Below are 17,406 nucleotides of genomic sequence, written 5' to 3' on the forward strand. Positions count from 1 at the left end.
CAGAGTATAGCTTGTTTTAAGCTTAAGTTGGATTTTCTGACGGTTCCATATTATTCCACTCCGATAGTGATTCTACTCATCAATAGGTGGCAGTAGGAGGCCCTTGTTAAGACAATTACTACACACTATTACTAGCGCCACCTACCGAGGAGAAGAACTATTGACATCTAAATGCCAATAAAAGCCCTAAGAGATAAGACGAAACTTGCTAAACTAGACGAAATATGCTAAATCCTGGAACAGGATGAGACAATTAGGCTGTGGTAATTTTTCCATGGCCTACAGATTTATGCATTTACGAGTAACTAGCGACCTCCAGGCGCAAGAGGCAGAACGTAAGTTAGTACCGGCGTCGGGCAATAGATGCCGCCACGAGTAATCAAGTCAAGTACCCGATATTTAAAACCAAATTCTAACATTGAGGATGGGAATGATTTTTATATTGCTCTCAGTGCTGGTGGCGTAGCAAAGTCGCGTTTTTATCACTTGTTACGATGCCATTATATCGCAATCACACTATTACTATCGCCATCTACCGAGGAGTAGAACTAAGAACATTCAAATGCCTATAAAAGCCAGAAGAGCTGAGAAAACTAGAAGCAATTGGCTAAACCGGAAATCCGGTTTTGGTGCTCTAAGCTCTACAAAACCCGAAAAACCGGCTTTCAAAAATATGCACGGTTTTGTGACCCCTAGGTATATCTATGCGTATAATTATAGTTGGTCAAACCAAATTGTCAGTAAATAAGAACAAAAAAATTATACTCATCCTTTTCTTTTCGGTGCTAGTACTAGTCTAAGAAAAGTTAGTATGATTCTCCCGTCTATGTTCGAACATATGAGACAGTCCTTTGACAAACTATAGTTTGTCTTATAAAACAAACGAAATAGAGCAAAAACAAGTTTTGTAAAAAAAAATTAGCTGTAATTTTTTAACAATGGTATCCGAAACTATAATAATTACAGGCATATCCTATTGTAAGTACAAAGTTTCAGAGCAATCTAGCTAGTCGTTTTAAAATGAGAGCGTAACTACGTTTGTATGGAGAACCGAGGTTGCTGCGGACTCTTAAGAACGCAGCTGAGAGCTAGAAAGAAATATACTGACCGGACCACGGTCGCTGTCCGGTACGCCTGTCTGTTACAGTTTTATTTTGTCGTTGCCTTTTTTAGGGTTCCGTACCCAAAGGGTAAAAAACGGGACCCTATTATGGGACTCCTCTTGTAGCATCTCATACCTGGGTCCTAACTCCCAGTCCTTACTCCCACGGGCTGATCCTCTGGATTCTCCAATCGGCTATAATTCCTTAACGCTTTTGCCTTGTCTTCCTGTCTGATTCTCGTCTTCCAAATTACTTCCTGAAACTTTTGATTTAAAATGTTTACTTTCTGGCTACCATTTCTAAAATCTCCCTAAACCCCTTCTACCCAAATACGGCCCTGACCCGTCCGGTTACTTACCTTGCTGTTTTTCTATTCATTTCATGTTTTTATTATAATACGGGTCAGGGCCGTATTTGGGTAGAAGGGGTTTAGGGAGAATTTAGAAATGGTAGCCAGAAAGTAAACATTTTAAATCAATAGTTTCAGGGAGTAATTTGGAAGACGAGAATCAGACAGAAAGAGAAGGCAAAAGCGTTAAGGAATTATAGCCGATTGGAGAATCCAGAGGATCAGCCCGTGGGAGTAAGGACTGGGAGTTAGGACCCAGGTATGAGATGCTACACTCTGTCCGTCCGTTTGTCTGTCTGTCACCAGGCTGTATCTCATGAACCGTTCAAATTTTCACAGATGATGTATTTCTGTTGCTGCTGTAACAACAAATACTAAAAAGTACGGAACCCTCGGTGGGCGAGTCCGACTCTCACTTATCCACCTTTAATTTTTACTACTGCCGCCGGTTTTTACTACAAACGCCATCTGTTAGAAAAAGATCCGAAAGAAACATTAGCACGAATGTTAATTCATTATTTTTCTAACAGATGGCGTTAGTAGTCATACAAAGTATTATTCCTTTATTCTATTTTTTTATATTTATAAAATTATATTTTTATGTTTGATAACACATCTAGACATGAATATAAATTACTATGTTAAATCTCAAAGCTAACAGTTTGATAGCCATAACCACTAGCTGCTAGCTCAGCGACCATAGATGGTAGGATCCTATAGAATAGATGAGCTTTACGCGTGCGTCCGTGAGGGACAGAACATGCGCAATGCGACAAAAGGATTGGTCGAGTTTATTTGTTGCCCACCATAAACTATACTAAATTTACGGTTGCGAATAAAAATAAATATGACGCTAAAACTGCAGAGGTGCGTCACACACGCAACGCTTTTTAAGCTCTCGTGCGTATAGGGCCTTATTGTAGTCTATCATACCCTGGCACAGCGACCGGACCAAACGTAGTGGTTAAATTCTCTTTGGTAAGGACTTCCTCGTGAGTATTATAGTTGATCAAGCAAATCTTGTCAGTAGGAAAGGGCGGCAAATTTAAAAAATGTAGGCGCGAAGGGTTATCGTCCCATAGAAAATTTGAATTTCGCGCTTTTTTCTACTGACAAGATTTGCTTGACCAACTATATATTCTTTGCAAAGAGTATAGAGTTAGACCAAGTAAAGTATGCAGCGATTTTGACAGCACAGAGTGCAAGTGTTATTTATACGTCATAATTTCATAGAAGTTTGACGTTTAAAATAACACTTGCACTGCGTATGCTATCAAAATCGCTGCAGACTTTTCTTGGTCTAACTCTAGTAAGTATATTAGGAAATTCTTTGCTTCCTCCGGTTCGAGCGCCATCTTGATAGCCTCGTCATTAATTCCTTTATTTTTTGCTCATTAATACTGTTTAAAGTGTAATATCGATAGCTTATTATACAATAAGACAATCTTATTGTTGCCGTCACACCATAAGGGCCCTCCACACTCGTGCGCGAATCGCGGTGCGAAGCCGCGAACGCGACTGTGGAGTCTAGTTCGCTAATCAGCGAAATCGACTCCACACTCGCGTTCGTAGCTTCGCGCCGCGTAAAAATTCAATCAGATTGTGCATAAAATTGTATGGTCTGCATAATACTCTGTGTCTAGTGTGTCTGTGGTATCTGTCAAAATCAAATGTGTCGTGTCCATTTTTACTTTTTTTACTATTCTACTTAGTACTTTTAGGATTTGAGATAGATTTGAGGTTAGCGTGGGTTAGCTAAGTTAAGTTAAGCTCTATTCATTTTGTTTTATTTAATTTAGATACTACTAGTTCGTTGCTACATAACTTTAGTGTACCTATTTAGAATATTAACTTTGTGTTCATTACATTTTTATTTCTTAGACATTCCCATTGCGGGAGTTTGTTAGACAAAGGGCTTCTAGGGAAAGGGGTCTTGTAGGGATTGGCGAGTACATACACACAACACAACGTAGCGGTTCCCGTGATGGACGTGACGCGCGCGTGTCGCTGCTGTCTGCGGTGTCCCCCGGACAAGGACCTGACGACGCCGTACACACATCTCGGCAACACAGAGATTTATGCCGACATGATCAAACAGTGCTTTGACATAAATGTAAGTACAACATTCTTGTTACTGTAGCAAAACGTACATAAACTTAAAATTTTGTTAAGTTAAAGGCAGATAATATTGTTATAAACAGTGTTAGAACAGCATATGATGTTTGATTAATTACTTGAAAATGTGTGTGATTGATTATTGAACATGCAGCTGGCAGTGGGCGGCCCGGGCTCGTGCGGCATCTGCTCGACGTGCGTGGGCCGCCTGCGAGACGCGAGCGACTTCAAGCTGCAAGTGCAGCGCAGCCAGGAGGAGCTGCAGTCATACACGCAAGGAATGAACCATGTTAAAGGTAGAGAAGCACCACCTATCAAAAACGTTTGTGCTCTATAGAGAAGTCCATTAAACAGCAATGTTACAATGACATTTCAATCTGCAATTTTATTGTAGATGGTGGCACCATACACACCAGTGATTTTAAAGAAATCCAATAACACTATCTGGCAGGTGTTATTGGATTTCTTTAAAAATCACTTTTTTGAGCATAAATTTGACACTGAGATAATGTGACTTATTTGTTTGCTCTAGAGGAAGAATCTGTAGTCGAGCCGGAGAAGTCAGAAATTCAGGATGGAGATGGGACCAGTGAGCCAGGATCGAGTGAGTACTCTTCTGCAATGAATAATAATAATCATGATTATGGTTAGCTATTGTAACTTCGAAACATTATTTGTCTGATGTTTCATTTTGTGAAATTTTCTTTTGATGGAACATGTTTTTTTCTTTAATTTTTAGAGGGTTCACCCAACCTAACCTAATGACTTGTACAGGATGCCTTTTTCAAAAGTCTAGAAAAATTTGTGTTTAGAAAAAAACCCACTCAATCAAATTAAAATTTGGCAAACAAAACATTTGAAGAAATACATACCTGTGTCGTATCGTAACAGTTGCTACCTTCTTCAACTTGATCGATGAAGTGAATAAAAAAACAGTAAAGTTTTTGTAATATTTTCTTTCAAAAATAAACCGTATTTTTTGGCACTTACGATATAAATTCAAACGAAATAACGTTTGTCCGAAAAAATGTGTTTATGGTGAAGTATGTACATCAAATGCTATGTGCGAAGTATTTTTTTAATTCGCCGAATTTATTATAGATACTTACCTAACGTAAACTTTTGAATTCAGTCATCAATATTTGACATCAATGAAGGTTTGAACACTTTGAAGTTGTATTTTCTCAGTGAATCTTTGTACTGTAGTATGATTGACTGAGATTGTTGTATGAATGAATAGGTACTGTGCCCCTACTCAATGTGGCAATCAATGCACAGTCGCCATCAGATATATCGGAGCGGTCGAGGTTTTAAAAAATTTCTAAACACGCACTCTAGCGCCTTGACAATAGAGGCGTGGTCAGATATTTGTGAGCACCTCGGCCGCTCCGATATATCTGATGGCGACTGTACTACGAACCTACTTTGCAGTTCCAACATCATACCCATTATAATAATAATAATAAAGCCATTTATTCCCACAAAAACATAAAAAGAAAATTAAGGCAACAAATTACAAATAAATTAATTATGAAGATTTACAAAAGGATAAAATATATTAAACAATAATTAATCGTTAAGTAATGTATAAAATCGATTATTGTCAAATACTTTAACTACTTAATCATAACGTATTCAATAGATACCTACTTTTATCATGCAAGTGATTAAAATATTATTGGTTCCTTTTTTTTTACAATCTAATTATAAATTAATGATTATTTAAAAACAATTTAATGGTTAAACATTTTACATAGGTACTTTGTGCATAGTTTTACTTTGATTATTTACAATTACTTTATTGTATCTTTTAATTCATTTGTGTAGATAAACATAGTTATGTATTTTTATAGAAGCATATTAAAATTAAATTATGTTCTCTACTTACTAACAATTAATATTGGTATTATTATTTAATTAAATTCTAAAATATTAAAAATAAAATTAACTAAAGTTTTTGGGGACCCAATTCTGGGTAAAGGCCTCCTCCATGCATGACCACAATTTCCTATCTTGCGCGAGTCTAGTCCAGGTGCCGCCGGCGAACTCCTCGATGTCGTCTCTCCAGCGTCTGCGCGGGCGCCCCTTATCGTCTATCACGAACCACCAGCCACCAGTGCACGTGCACGTGCAGTATGCGCTCGCTCCGGCGCAGCGGCCGTCGTGCGCGCGGGCGACGTGACCCGCCCAGCGCCATTTTAGCTCTTCGTCTTCTGTATATCTAAACCATTATTGTTATTTAATAAGCTGATAGACATGCAGTTATAACAAGACAAGTGATGTAGCCTGTATTCAGCAATCTTCTGATGTAGCCTGTATTCAGCAATCTTCAGATAATGTGATTGTGAAATAGTAGAAGACATATTGTATTGATAATCTTGTATGTTTGTTTGTTCTTGTTCAGGTGGAGACTGTGGAGAGCCTCCGGTTCCGGTGAAGCCACACACGAAGACGCAGGATGAAGATGGCGCACCTGCTGAGATGTTGCGACTGTTGCGTAAGTACCAGGTTTACGAGTAGAAGGGGTGAGGGGAGGGGTGACTAGACCAGCAGCTGCTAACATTACATTTAAAACATCTGCATAAATAATGTCTATATTGGACTGATCACTGATCAGTGACCACCCAGTGAAGTTACTTAAAATATATTGATATTAAGATAACATAGAACCTTTTGTAATAGTAGATTGCTAACCAAGGGATGAAATGGTGCCTTTCACTCAAGTTGAACACTTTATTTTTCATTTCCAATACGAGGAAAATTAAATAGATCTTTAATAAAAATTACTAAGTATAAAATTTATAGTATTACGTGAGGGTACTTTCAATTAAAAATATAGGGAAGTGTCGTAATTTATGGAATGGGGAGTTAAATATCAGAATGGAAATTGTACAACAAATCCATTTATAACAAAATTTTAATTGCTTATTGTAAAAAAAGGAAAATGTACTTGGAAAGTATAATGCTCTAGAGCAGAAACATATTACTTTCTGCACACTTCATAGAACAACGATGACCCACTTTCAGAGCATGAGAAATGAAGAATATTTAATATTATATTTTTTAACAAGTTTGGGAACAAATCAAATTATTTTATTAAATATTTTGATTTGTGTTTTTTAAAGTAGTCACACTACTATATATAAATTAAAAACTGTAATAGATGTCATATATTAAAGAAAAAGTGACGAAGCCCTCCAGTGGTGAAGGCCGGATTCGAACCGGCGTCTTTAGCTATCGCGGCTAACGCCATGAACCCCTAGGCCACCCCGCCACGGCGGTGCCCGTCCGAATTTCTCGACTATATGCCATCTTAGTAAGACTAGGCGTCTTTGACCAGCTCTAAGGGCAAGCAGTGCGCGCTTGCACCTCCTAAACGAACTCCTTACGGATTTACGTTGTAGCGAGAGAGACTGGTGCTGCCATCTATGAACAAGTTTGGGAACAAATCAAATTATTTTATTAAATATTTTGATTTGTGTTTTTTAAAGTAGTCACACTACTATATATAAATTAAAAACTGTAATAGATGTCATATATTAAAGAAAAAGTGACGAAGCCCTCCAGTGGTGAAGGCCGGATTCGAACCGGCGTCTTTAGCTATCGCGGCTAACGCCATGAACCCCTAGGCCACCCCGCCACGGCGGTGCCCGTCCGAATTTCTCGACTATATGCCATCTTAGTAAGACTAGGCGTCTTTGACCAGCTCTAAGGCCTCTAAGGTTCGAATCCGGCCTTCACCACTGGAGGGCTTCGTCACTTTTTCTTTAATATATGACATCTATTACAGTTTTTAATTTATATATAGTAGTGTGACTACTTTAAAAAACACAAATCAAAATATTTAATAAAATAATTTGATTTGTTCCCAAACTTGTTCATAGATGGCAGCACCAGTCTCTCTCGCTACAACGTAAATCCGTAAGGAGTTCGTTTAGGAGGTGCAAGCGCGCACTGCTTGCCCTTAGAGCTGGTCAAAGACGCCTAGTCTTACTAAGATGGCATATAGTCGAGAAATTCGGACGGGCACCGCCGTGGCGGGGTGGCCTAGGGGTTCATGGCGTTAGCCGCGATAGCTAAAGACGCCGGTTCGAATCCGGCCTTCACCACTGGAGGGCTTCGTCACTTTTTCTTTAATATATGACATCTATTACAGTTTTTAATTATATTTTTTTTAAAATTATTATTTAGGAATTAAACCAGTTACATGATTATGCCAGCCCCACTTCTTACCTACATGTCTACTTATGGGATAGTATTGTACCGTTTGAAAAAATCTATAACATAAAAAAATATATTTTTAGCCTCTTCTGTACAGCTAAGATGCTCTGAAAAGTACCATATTATCATTTAAGAACAGTAAAAAATGTGACAGTAAAATTAATTACTTCAGGATAACAAGTGTACTAAAAAATCCTCTGATGTAACCAGCTATTGCAAAGAAGAGATTTCATTCAGGAATTACATAGGAAGCAATTCAGGGGCGTACCTGCTTCATATACAAGTAACTAGTTCAAGTGGAAATCGGACTTTAGTTCGCTCAGATGTTGATTATTATGGCTCATAGACGCCTCGCGTGTAGCGGTCGCGGTCGCGTCTATGAAGCCGTGTCTATTATGAGATTCATAACTATATGATGGATGTTTTTCTATTGTGTCGAAAATAAATCCGATCGTCACCATATCACTGGCACTGGCAGCCCGCAGCGTTGCCAGTGTTGCCACACTGAACGATATCTGGTACTCGTACACCAGGGGCTGGTTTATCACTGGCACTGGCAGCCCGCAGCGTTGCCAGTGTTGCCACACTGAACGATATCTGGTACTCGTACACCAGGGGCTGGTTTATCACTGGCACTGGCAGCCCGCAGCGTTGCCAGTGTTGCCACACTGAACGATATCTGGTACTCGTACACCAGGGGCTGGTTTATCACTGGCACTGGCAGCCCGCAGCGTTGCCAGTGTTGCCACACTGAACGATATCTGGTACTCGTACACCAGGGGCTGGTTTATCACTGGCACTGGCAGCCCGCAGCGTTGCCAGTGTTGCCACACTGAACGATATCTGGTACTCGTACACCAGGGGCTGGTTTATCACTGGCACTGGCAGCCCGCAGCGTTGCCAGTGTTGCCACACTGAACGATATCTGGTACTCGTACACCAGGGGCTGGTTTATCACTGGCACTGGCAGCCCGCAGCGTTGCCAGTGTTGCCACACTGAACGATATCTGGTACTCGTACACCAGGGGCTGGTTTATCACTGGCACTGGCAGCCCGCAGCGTTGCCAGTGTTGCCACACTGAACGATATCTGGTACTCGTACACCAGGGGCTGGTTTATCACTGGCACTGGCAGCCCGCAGCGTTGCCAGTGTTGCCACACTGAACGATATCTGGTACTCGTACACCAGGGGCTGGTTTATCACTGGCACTGGCAGCCCGCAGCGTTGCCAGTGTTGCCACACTGAACGATATCTGGTACTCGTACACCAGGGGCTGGTTTATCACTGGCACTGGCAGCCCGCAGCGTTGCCAGTGTTGCCACACTGAACGATATCTGGTACTCGTACACCAGGGGCTGGTTTATCACTGGCACTGGCAGCCCGCAGCGTTGCCAGTGTTGCCACACTGAACGATATCTGGTACTCGTACACCAGGGGCTGGTTTATCACTGGCACTGGCAGCCCGCAGCGTTGCCAGTGTTGCCACACTGAACGATATCTGGTACTCGTACACCAGGGGCTGGTTTATCACTGGCACTGGCAGCCCGCAGCGTTGCCAGTGTTGCCACACTGAACGATATCTGGTACTCGTACACCAGGGGGCTAGTTTTTTAATTTCGACCGCTCGGTTTCGTGTATTTCACTACTATGTTGACATAACTATGATTACGTACTCAGATATTTTAAATTAAATAGTGTAAATTATGTAATTAAATTGTATTATTGAATTTATCCAATGATGTAAATTGAATGTACTGACGCTCATAATATAAATTCGTGTAGATTAGTCTCTAGGATATTTTTTATTGTAATTTTATATTATGAGAATAAATATCTAAATCTATGCATTTAAATTCTACTAATAGAGTTTAAAACGAGTGGTCGATACCACTATATTCCCAATTTATTTTGCTTGTATTTCAAAAATAGCATTTCGCCATTTTTCAAAGATTTTCGAGTTACGAAATAGAGCGTTCGAAATTTCTAAAATCGGCCCCCAGGCACAGATTATATATGCCCCAGGCACCAGGCACGACCCGGAGCGAGGATGCGAGGTCTCCGCGTCGTTGCGTCGACACAAACCCACAAATAGTATGTTTGTTTCAGATGAAGAGCTCGTAATCAAGCCGGAGCTCGCGGACGATGATGATGATGATGACACAAGTGATGAGATGTCACGTAAGTACCAACTCGAGTAGGAAACACAAACTAGCATTGGGAAGGATTTTCCCATCGGCGAACCAATCTACCAATATACCGGGACCGGGACCGGGACTAAAGATTACAATATCAGAGATTTAAGAATACCTACTATTTATTTACGAAATACGTAAAAGTAATCGAAATAAAATTAGCTATAGGTAAGGCTGAGTGTCCATTTTTCACGTGAAAAGTGGACACTCAGCCTGTGGTCCGCTTGGCAACTATTCAAAAAACTTGGCGTAGGTACTAGTTTTTATTCAAAAGTATTGTACAGTGGTTGCTCTTAGACTAAGAATTTTTGTTAGAGACACGTGGTCCACAAATGCCTGTACTAGGATTCCCTGTGTTGTGTTACAGTACAGGCAGCGAAGGACAATATTAGTTACTGCTTAATTATTCACTTACATACTAAATTCGTGATGCACACTTGATGATTTGTTCTTTTCTTGCTGTTGTTGTCTGTACATGTTCGTACTTGTGTTGTGATCGTCACGAATAAATATCTTTTATCTTTAAATAGTACTCAACGTAAACGTTCCAAAAATGTTTATTTTTTATTTTTTAATAAACACTAAAACAAACCAAACGTGTATTCATGTTTCCTGTAGATTCTTACGTAATACAATATAGAGGGAAGGGGTCAGCCTTTTCTTATTTTTTCTTACATAGGGGAGGGAGGGGGTCAAAAACTGGCAAAAATCGTCTTACGTAATAAATGAATGGCGCCTAATCCGAGTCCCTACTATTTAATTAATTTAATTAATTAAAAGTAATAAATAAATAAATTAATTTAATTTTGGATTTATTTAATTTTAAATACATATACTGTAATGTAAGACAGAGCATGAAGTAGAGTTGTTGTTGTAGTGGAGGAGCGGGCGGTCAAGTCGGAGCTGCCGGACGAGGCGAGTGACGAGGACTGCGTGTCGGGTGAGTGCTGCGACACCACGATACTACTGCTCATAGTACGATACGAGCTACAATACCTACATTATTCAGATGTAGTGCATAATTATTTTCCATCGTATTTCCTCGGAACAGTTCGTATTTCAGTTAACTCCAGTCAAACTCAGTACTTTTAGTACCGAGAGTGACTGAAATAGCAAGACACGTTCGTACGTTTCCGTGAAAATACGATGGAAAATAATTATGCACTACATCTGGAGCACCTGTCAAAAACGTCATAACGGTGACTTCGCGCTCGCGTGTTTATACCATGAATTTAGTGATGTAACCGTGTACAGGCAGTAAAACATTACCAAACGGTTGGCGCCTATCTGAGGGCGCAGTGATAGTGTTATCCTTACGTATTTTGCAGTAAAAATTCAGTTTTCAGTGTGAAAAATATGTGCCTGACATTTACACTACACACATTAACACTACACATCTGTACTTGTACACACATGTACGACCCATAATCTGCTACATATTTATTATGTACCCCCATACTCGTGTCGACAGCACACAGCGAGGACATTTTTTTTGTTCGCCAATTCTGTGTTGATGGATGTTTCTGGATGTTATAGCTCGCTTAAAAATTAAATAAACATTTGACCACAGTCCTTCACAATTCGGCCTAGCCCCAAACTAAGCAAAGTTTGAACTACGACTGCTGAACTACGTAACTTTGGTATGCTTTTTTGAAGCATTGATTAGGCCCACTTGCACCATTCCACTAACCCGGGGTTAAGCGGTTAAACCGTTAACCCAGTGTCAAATTGTATTGGTAGCCATGGAACTCCAGATTTAACCAGTTAACCCCGGGTTAGTGAATGGTGCAAGGGACTCTTAGTGCCTTATTAAGTTCATGTTTTAAATAGACAACAACATAAATACGAAAGGTTAAATCGATAAACAGTAAACACTCGTTCTGTAGTACTTGTATAACTATCCGCTACATGAACATGACCGAATATTTTATTATTATTATCTAGCACGATAAATTTCTTTGTGGCACTCTTCAGACCACACGTGTGAGCCGATTTTGATGACACTTACTTCAATCGATTTGTCTTGATTAAAGGATGACTCACGTCAGACCGGGCCGTGTCCGGGCCGGAGCTTCCGGCGCTTACTTTTCTATGACATGACAGGTGATCACGTGATGCTTTCCATAGAAAACGAAGCGCCGGAAGCTCCGGCCTGGACACGGCCCTGTCTAACGTGAGTCATCCTTAAGGTGGTTCGACTAGGTTACCCAAAGCTTAAACCCCGCTAGATGGCGTCACTTTCGCAAATTTTCAGGTTTTATTTTTTTGTGGAATAGTGTTGGTATATGTATACTTAAAAGTATGTTTAGCGCACTCTTTACATAAATATTGAACTATTATAATAAACATTGAATACTTCATTGTGCAAAAACCACCTTTAAAGTCGACAGAGTGTTTCTGTCATGTTATTTCCTACTATTACTCACACATGCAAACAGTGTTTCCGTGATGCTTGTAGTAGACAATTTCATGCAGTGTAAGTATGCTGCAATGGCGTTGCGGTATGTTCGTGGAAATACGTGCAAGAGGATTCGGGTTCGAGACTGGTACGACAGGGGTACTTTTTTTGTCCTTTTTGTGTTATCTTTCTTATACCTTTTCTTCTTCGAATTCTTGTCCGATTCCGATATAATCGAAATATATTTCAGTGATACCGGAAACGGCTAACGATTTCGATGAAATTTGCTGTAAGGGGTTCGATCTAGCTAGGTCTTATCTCTGGGAAAACGAGCATTTTTGAGTTTTTACTTATGTTTTCCGAGCAAAGCTCGGTCTCCCAGATATTCAGTATTGTTAATAAATTAGTTTATTAACGTTTTATAAAAATATGTGACGTTTTGAACTAAAAGGACATTGTCGGTTGTCGATTAGGTTGAAAGTAAAGGGCCATAATTATGTACTGTAAAACGTTGTACAATACACATGCGAAAAGGTAATTCGCAACGCGTGTCGATTAAAACACTTCCTTCGGTCGTGTTTTAATTTATCGCCACTCGTTGCCAATTTCCTACTTTTCCCACTTGTATCGCAATGACTAATAATAAAGTAGTAATTGCCCGCAGGGCAGCTTGTGGTGAGCTGTTGGGGAGTAACGACCCCACGGACCCGAGTGCTCCCGAGAGTCGGTCAGGGTCTCCGTCTCCGGCGTGTCTTCATCGGTCGGAGTGGACCCCAAGGGGACCTGCAGGACTCTCAGCTCTGGCTTGCCTTCATTGGCCGTCCAGAGAGGAGTCGCTAGAGCTATATGCTCCAGGGGTGGAAGTGAAAGATGCATAAGACGCGAGTTGGCACAGTGGCTGGTAACAGCCACTGGGTAGAAAGCGGCGCACACCTCTCGACACCCCTGAGCCGCTCACACCGGTGTTGCTCCTGGTCGTCTTCACGATGGCAGTTTCAGGGGCCCATCTAGTCGGCGGCGAGTCACCACCTACCTCGATAACGTGTAGAGACATTGTTATGGCAGGTGTCCGGACCTCTCAGCAATAGCCCAATCTTTTGACTAGCCAAACTTCAACACCATAACCGGCACTCTTTTCCACTGTGTTTATAATAGCCCCTACGCCTGTTGGGACCGATTTACGGGTATCTATTTGTACCCGTGAATGGGTTCTAGCAGTGTTGGATCTGTATCCCCACGCACGCCTATCAAATGACCGGGATATATATACCCGTGAGTTTATACGAAGTAGTAATTGTAAAATAAAATTAAAACTTTTTATATATTTTTTTTTTGGATTCAAGTACAGTGAGTAACAACATTGCATGGCGGATATTTATCATGTTTATTTATATTATTTATTTCTTGATATTTAGGCCGGTCTTGCAAGACCGGTCGTTGTGGAGATCCCTGGGGAGGCCTATGTCCAGCAGTGGATGTCTTGTTGGTGTAGATGGATTCACACAACAAATGAAATAACATTTTTTTCATATTTGTTATCCGTAGTTGTCCCTGTATCTGAAAGAAAAATAATATCATGATAGCACAAAATCTCTAATGTTATAGGAAGAAAGATGATGCAACAATATGGATTCTAATAAAGTTATCATTTACTTACCTAGTAATAATTGTGTTTTTCATTCATAAACAAAATTCCATAATTTTCAACCCCAGGAAATGTTTTATTTTACTTTATTGCAGTAAGGATGTCCTGATTTTTTTCTGGCTAATGGAGGAAAACATTTTATTTCCAAGAATGCCTCTTCATTTTGCACAATACCTAAAAAAACCTAGTTAGTGACAAATTGACTATTCGGCAACCAAAACAGTAATAATTACATTATATAGGTATTGTTCACTGCTTATTATCCTACCATTACGGAAGAAGTGAGAATTATTTTCTAAAAAGATCGGCACGAGAAAATTACAATGTACAATGAAGGAATGAAACTGTACCTACCTTACGAAACTTCACCATCATGAATTCCGCTTCAATTGTCTGAATTTTTCTGGATTTTCGCGGACCAGAACACCGATGATTTTTGTAACTTGATTTAGACGTTGCTATCATTTTCAATTTATACAAACAAATTGATAAGTCATAATAAACATGACCCTATGTGTCAGTGTCAACACTGTCAAATAAAAATGCACTAAACATGACGGCACTGCAAATCCTGCCAGGTCGGCCAGGCAACGTCGCCAACGTCATAGAGTGGCAACGCCGCACGCAACGTATTTGTACACGACATTTGTGACACACACATACGTAGAATTGATGAAAAAATTACGTTGATTATGTATGATTTCTGTATGAAACAAAGTTTTTCTATTAATTTAGCGCAAACGAATATTCGAAAGTAGATAAATGAGCAAATATTTGTGTAGTAATAGTGTGTAGTGCCTTAATTAAAGCAGATTGAATTTTGTATGAAAATCGAACCACCTTAACCGATGCACTTTTTAGAAACACAGGCCAGTGAAGTGAGAAATATCTTTTCCTTCCACCGACAATTACATGTGATCCGAGGTTTTCTTATTTACTGGCCGTGTGTGTACTATTCTGAGCTCTACGGAGTCGCAAAGCGGCCACTTCGTATAGCGCAGCGGGCCGAAAGTTGGCGCTTTCCGGCCGGAGGGCAGAAAAAGTCATTATAAGCGGTATAATCCGTTTAAATTGTATTGGTAAATTGTGTTTCAGTGTGTTCGGACGGCAGCGCCGCCCTGGCCAGGGAACAGCTCTCGATGACATGTTCCGTGGTGCTCGAGCGCCTCCGTGACGACGCGACTGTTCACAGTGGAGGCAAACCATACTGCTGCGAACACTGTGGCGAACATTTTCTAAATAAGTCAATTTTAAGAAAACACATACAGTATTCTCACTTATCGTCTGGATCCAAGAAATTTAATTGTGATTTTTGTAGTTCAGCATTTCAAACTAAATTGCGTGTATTAGAGCATGAAAAAAAAGAACACGGTGTTACAAATTTCATGTGTGCTGAATGTGAGTATTCAACAAGTTCGAAGAAGAGTTTGCGTATCCATATAAAGAGTCACTCTGTGGAGAATCTGTTTGATAGTAGTCAGTATAAACGTGAAATACACAAACACCAAAAAATACACGTTGGGGAAAAGCAGCTTCAGTGTACGAAATGTGATTTCAAATGCAGTGTTGAATCAAACCTGCGACATCACCAGAAAACGCACAACAGAAGACACCAAAAGCTGTACACATGTAGTCAATGCGATTACATATGCAGTCAAAAATCAAGACTAAAAAATCACATGATGATACACACTGGGGAGAAGCCATTTCAATGTAGCAACTGCGACTTCAGGTGCAGGTGTAAAACAGACTTGCTAGTACACCAGAGGACGCACACCGGGGAGAAGCCTTTTCAGTGTAGTCACTGCGATTACAAATGCAGTCGAAATTCACACCTTAAAGTACACATGATGATACACACTGGAGCGAAGCCATTTCAATGTATCAACTGCGACTACAGGTGCAGGACGAAAGAAAACCTGCTACAACACCAGATGAAACACACCGGGGAGAAACCTTTTCAGTGTAGCCACTGTGATTCCAAATTCGGTGCAAAAACATGGCTAAAAAAACACATGATGATACACACTGGGGCAAAGCCATTTCAATGTAGCAACTGCGACTACAGGTGCAGCCAGAAAGAAAGATTGCTAGTACACCAGAGGAAACATACCGGGGAGTACCCTTTTCATTGTAGTCATTGCGATTACAAATGCAGTCAAAAATCACGCCTTAAATTACACATGATGGGTCACACTGGGGCGATGCCATTTCAATGTAGCCACTGCGACTACAGGTGCAGGGAGAAACGAAGCTTGTTAAAACACCAGTGGAAACACACCGGGGAGAAGCCTTTTCAGTGTAGTCACTGTAATAACAAATTCAGCCAAAAATCAGGCCTTAAAAACCACATGACGATACACACTGGGGCAAAGCCATTTCAATGTAACAACTGCGACTACAGGTGCAGGGAGAAAGGAAAATTGTTACTACACCAGAGGACACACACCGGGGAGAACCCTTTTCAGTGTAGCTACTGCGATTACAGGTTCAGGCAGAAACATCACTTGCTGGCTCACCAGAGGAAACATACCGGGGAGTACCCTTTTCATTGTAGTCATTGCGATTACAAATGCAGTCAAAAATCACGCCTTAAATTACACATGATGGGTCACACTGGGGCGATGCCATTTCAATGTAGCCACTGCGACTACAGGTGCAGGGAGAAACGAAGCTTGTTAAAACACCAGTGGAAACACACCGGGGAGAAGCCTTTTCAGTGTAGTCACTGTAATAACAAATTCAGCCAAAAATCAGGCCTTAAAAACCACATGACGATACACACTGGGGCAAAGCCATTTCAATGTAGCAACTGCGACTACAGATGCAGGTATAAAGTAAGACTGCTAAATCATCAGAGTATACACACCGGGGAGAATCGTGTATAGTATAGTCACTGCCACGTCACCAGAAGACGTCTACTGGGACGAAGCCTACAAACGTAGCAATAACTACTACAAGTGCAGCCTGAAGCAAAACCTGCGAAGACACCAGATGATACACGGAAGAGAAGCCTTATAGTATATGGAACGTTTGCGCTGGAAGGCATGCCTCTTGACCTAAAGTTTTATTAATTAGTCTTGTAACAATACTAATTAGCTCCGTGCATGAATTTATATCGTTGGAACACCGGAAATGATAAAAATACTTTTGTAAACCTTAACATTATTTTATTAAAAAATATTTAAAATGTTGAAAATTTTTGAGCGGTTGAAACGCTCATAATTTTTGGCGCGAATTCGACAGAGCGTGATGACGTCACACGTTGGGCGGCCCAACTGACGTTTGCTACTAATGACACTAATCTGTCGAACGCGTGACGTCACGTGGCGTTTCGAGCGTTTCGCTCACTAGCTTTTCGCGGGCAAATTTTTGTACTTTT

At 40.5% G+C, this 17,406-nt stretch overlaps 2 protein-coding genes and 1 long non-coding RNA gene across 3 annotated transcripts; all 3 read left to right on the forward strand.

Moving 5' to 3' along the window:
* The first annotated feature begins 3,418 nt into the window (after window positions 1-3,418).
* LOC134753000 (uncharacterized) lies at window positions 3,419-3,904 on the forward strand. Its single transcript, XM_063688761.1, has 2 exons — window positions 3,419-3,565; window positions 3,722-3,904. Exons 1-2 carry the CDS (start codon window positions 3,437-3,439, stop codon window positions 3,902-3,904), a joined length of 312 nt encoding a protein of 103 aa, XP_063544831.1. The 5' UTR covers window positions 3,419-3,436.
* A 223-nt stretch (window positions 3,905-4,127) lies between these two features.
* LOC134753409 (uncharacterized) lies at window positions 4,128-9,967 on the forward strand. Its single transcript, XR_010128823.1, has 3 exons — window positions 4,128-4,171; window positions 5,972-6,064; window positions 9,896-9,967. It is a non-coding gene; the product is annotated as an uncharacterized LOC134753409 (long non-coding RNA).
* An 871-nt stretch (window positions 9,968-10,838) lies between these two features.
* On the forward strand, window positions 10,839-17,120 carry LOC134753220 (gastrula zinc finger protein XlCGF57.1-like). The gene is made up of 2 exons (XM_063689021.1): window positions 10,839-10,921; window positions 15,120-17,120. The coding sequence occupies exon 2, from the start codon at window positions 15,164-15,166 to the stop codon at window positions 16,910-16,912; it is 1,749 nt and encodes a 582-aa protein (XP_063545091.1). The 5' UTR covers window positions 10,839-10,921; window positions 15,120-15,163; the 3' UTR covers window positions 16,913-17,120.
* The last annotated feature ends 286 nt before the right edge of the window (window positions 17,121-17,406 follow it).

Source organism: Cydia strobilella, chromosome 26 (genome assembly GCF_947568885.1).
Source record: "Cydia strobilella chromosome 26, ilCydStro3.1, whole genome shotgun sequence".
NCBI lineage: Eukaryota > Metazoa > Arthropoda > Insecta > Lepidoptera > Tortricidae > Cydia > Cydia strobilella.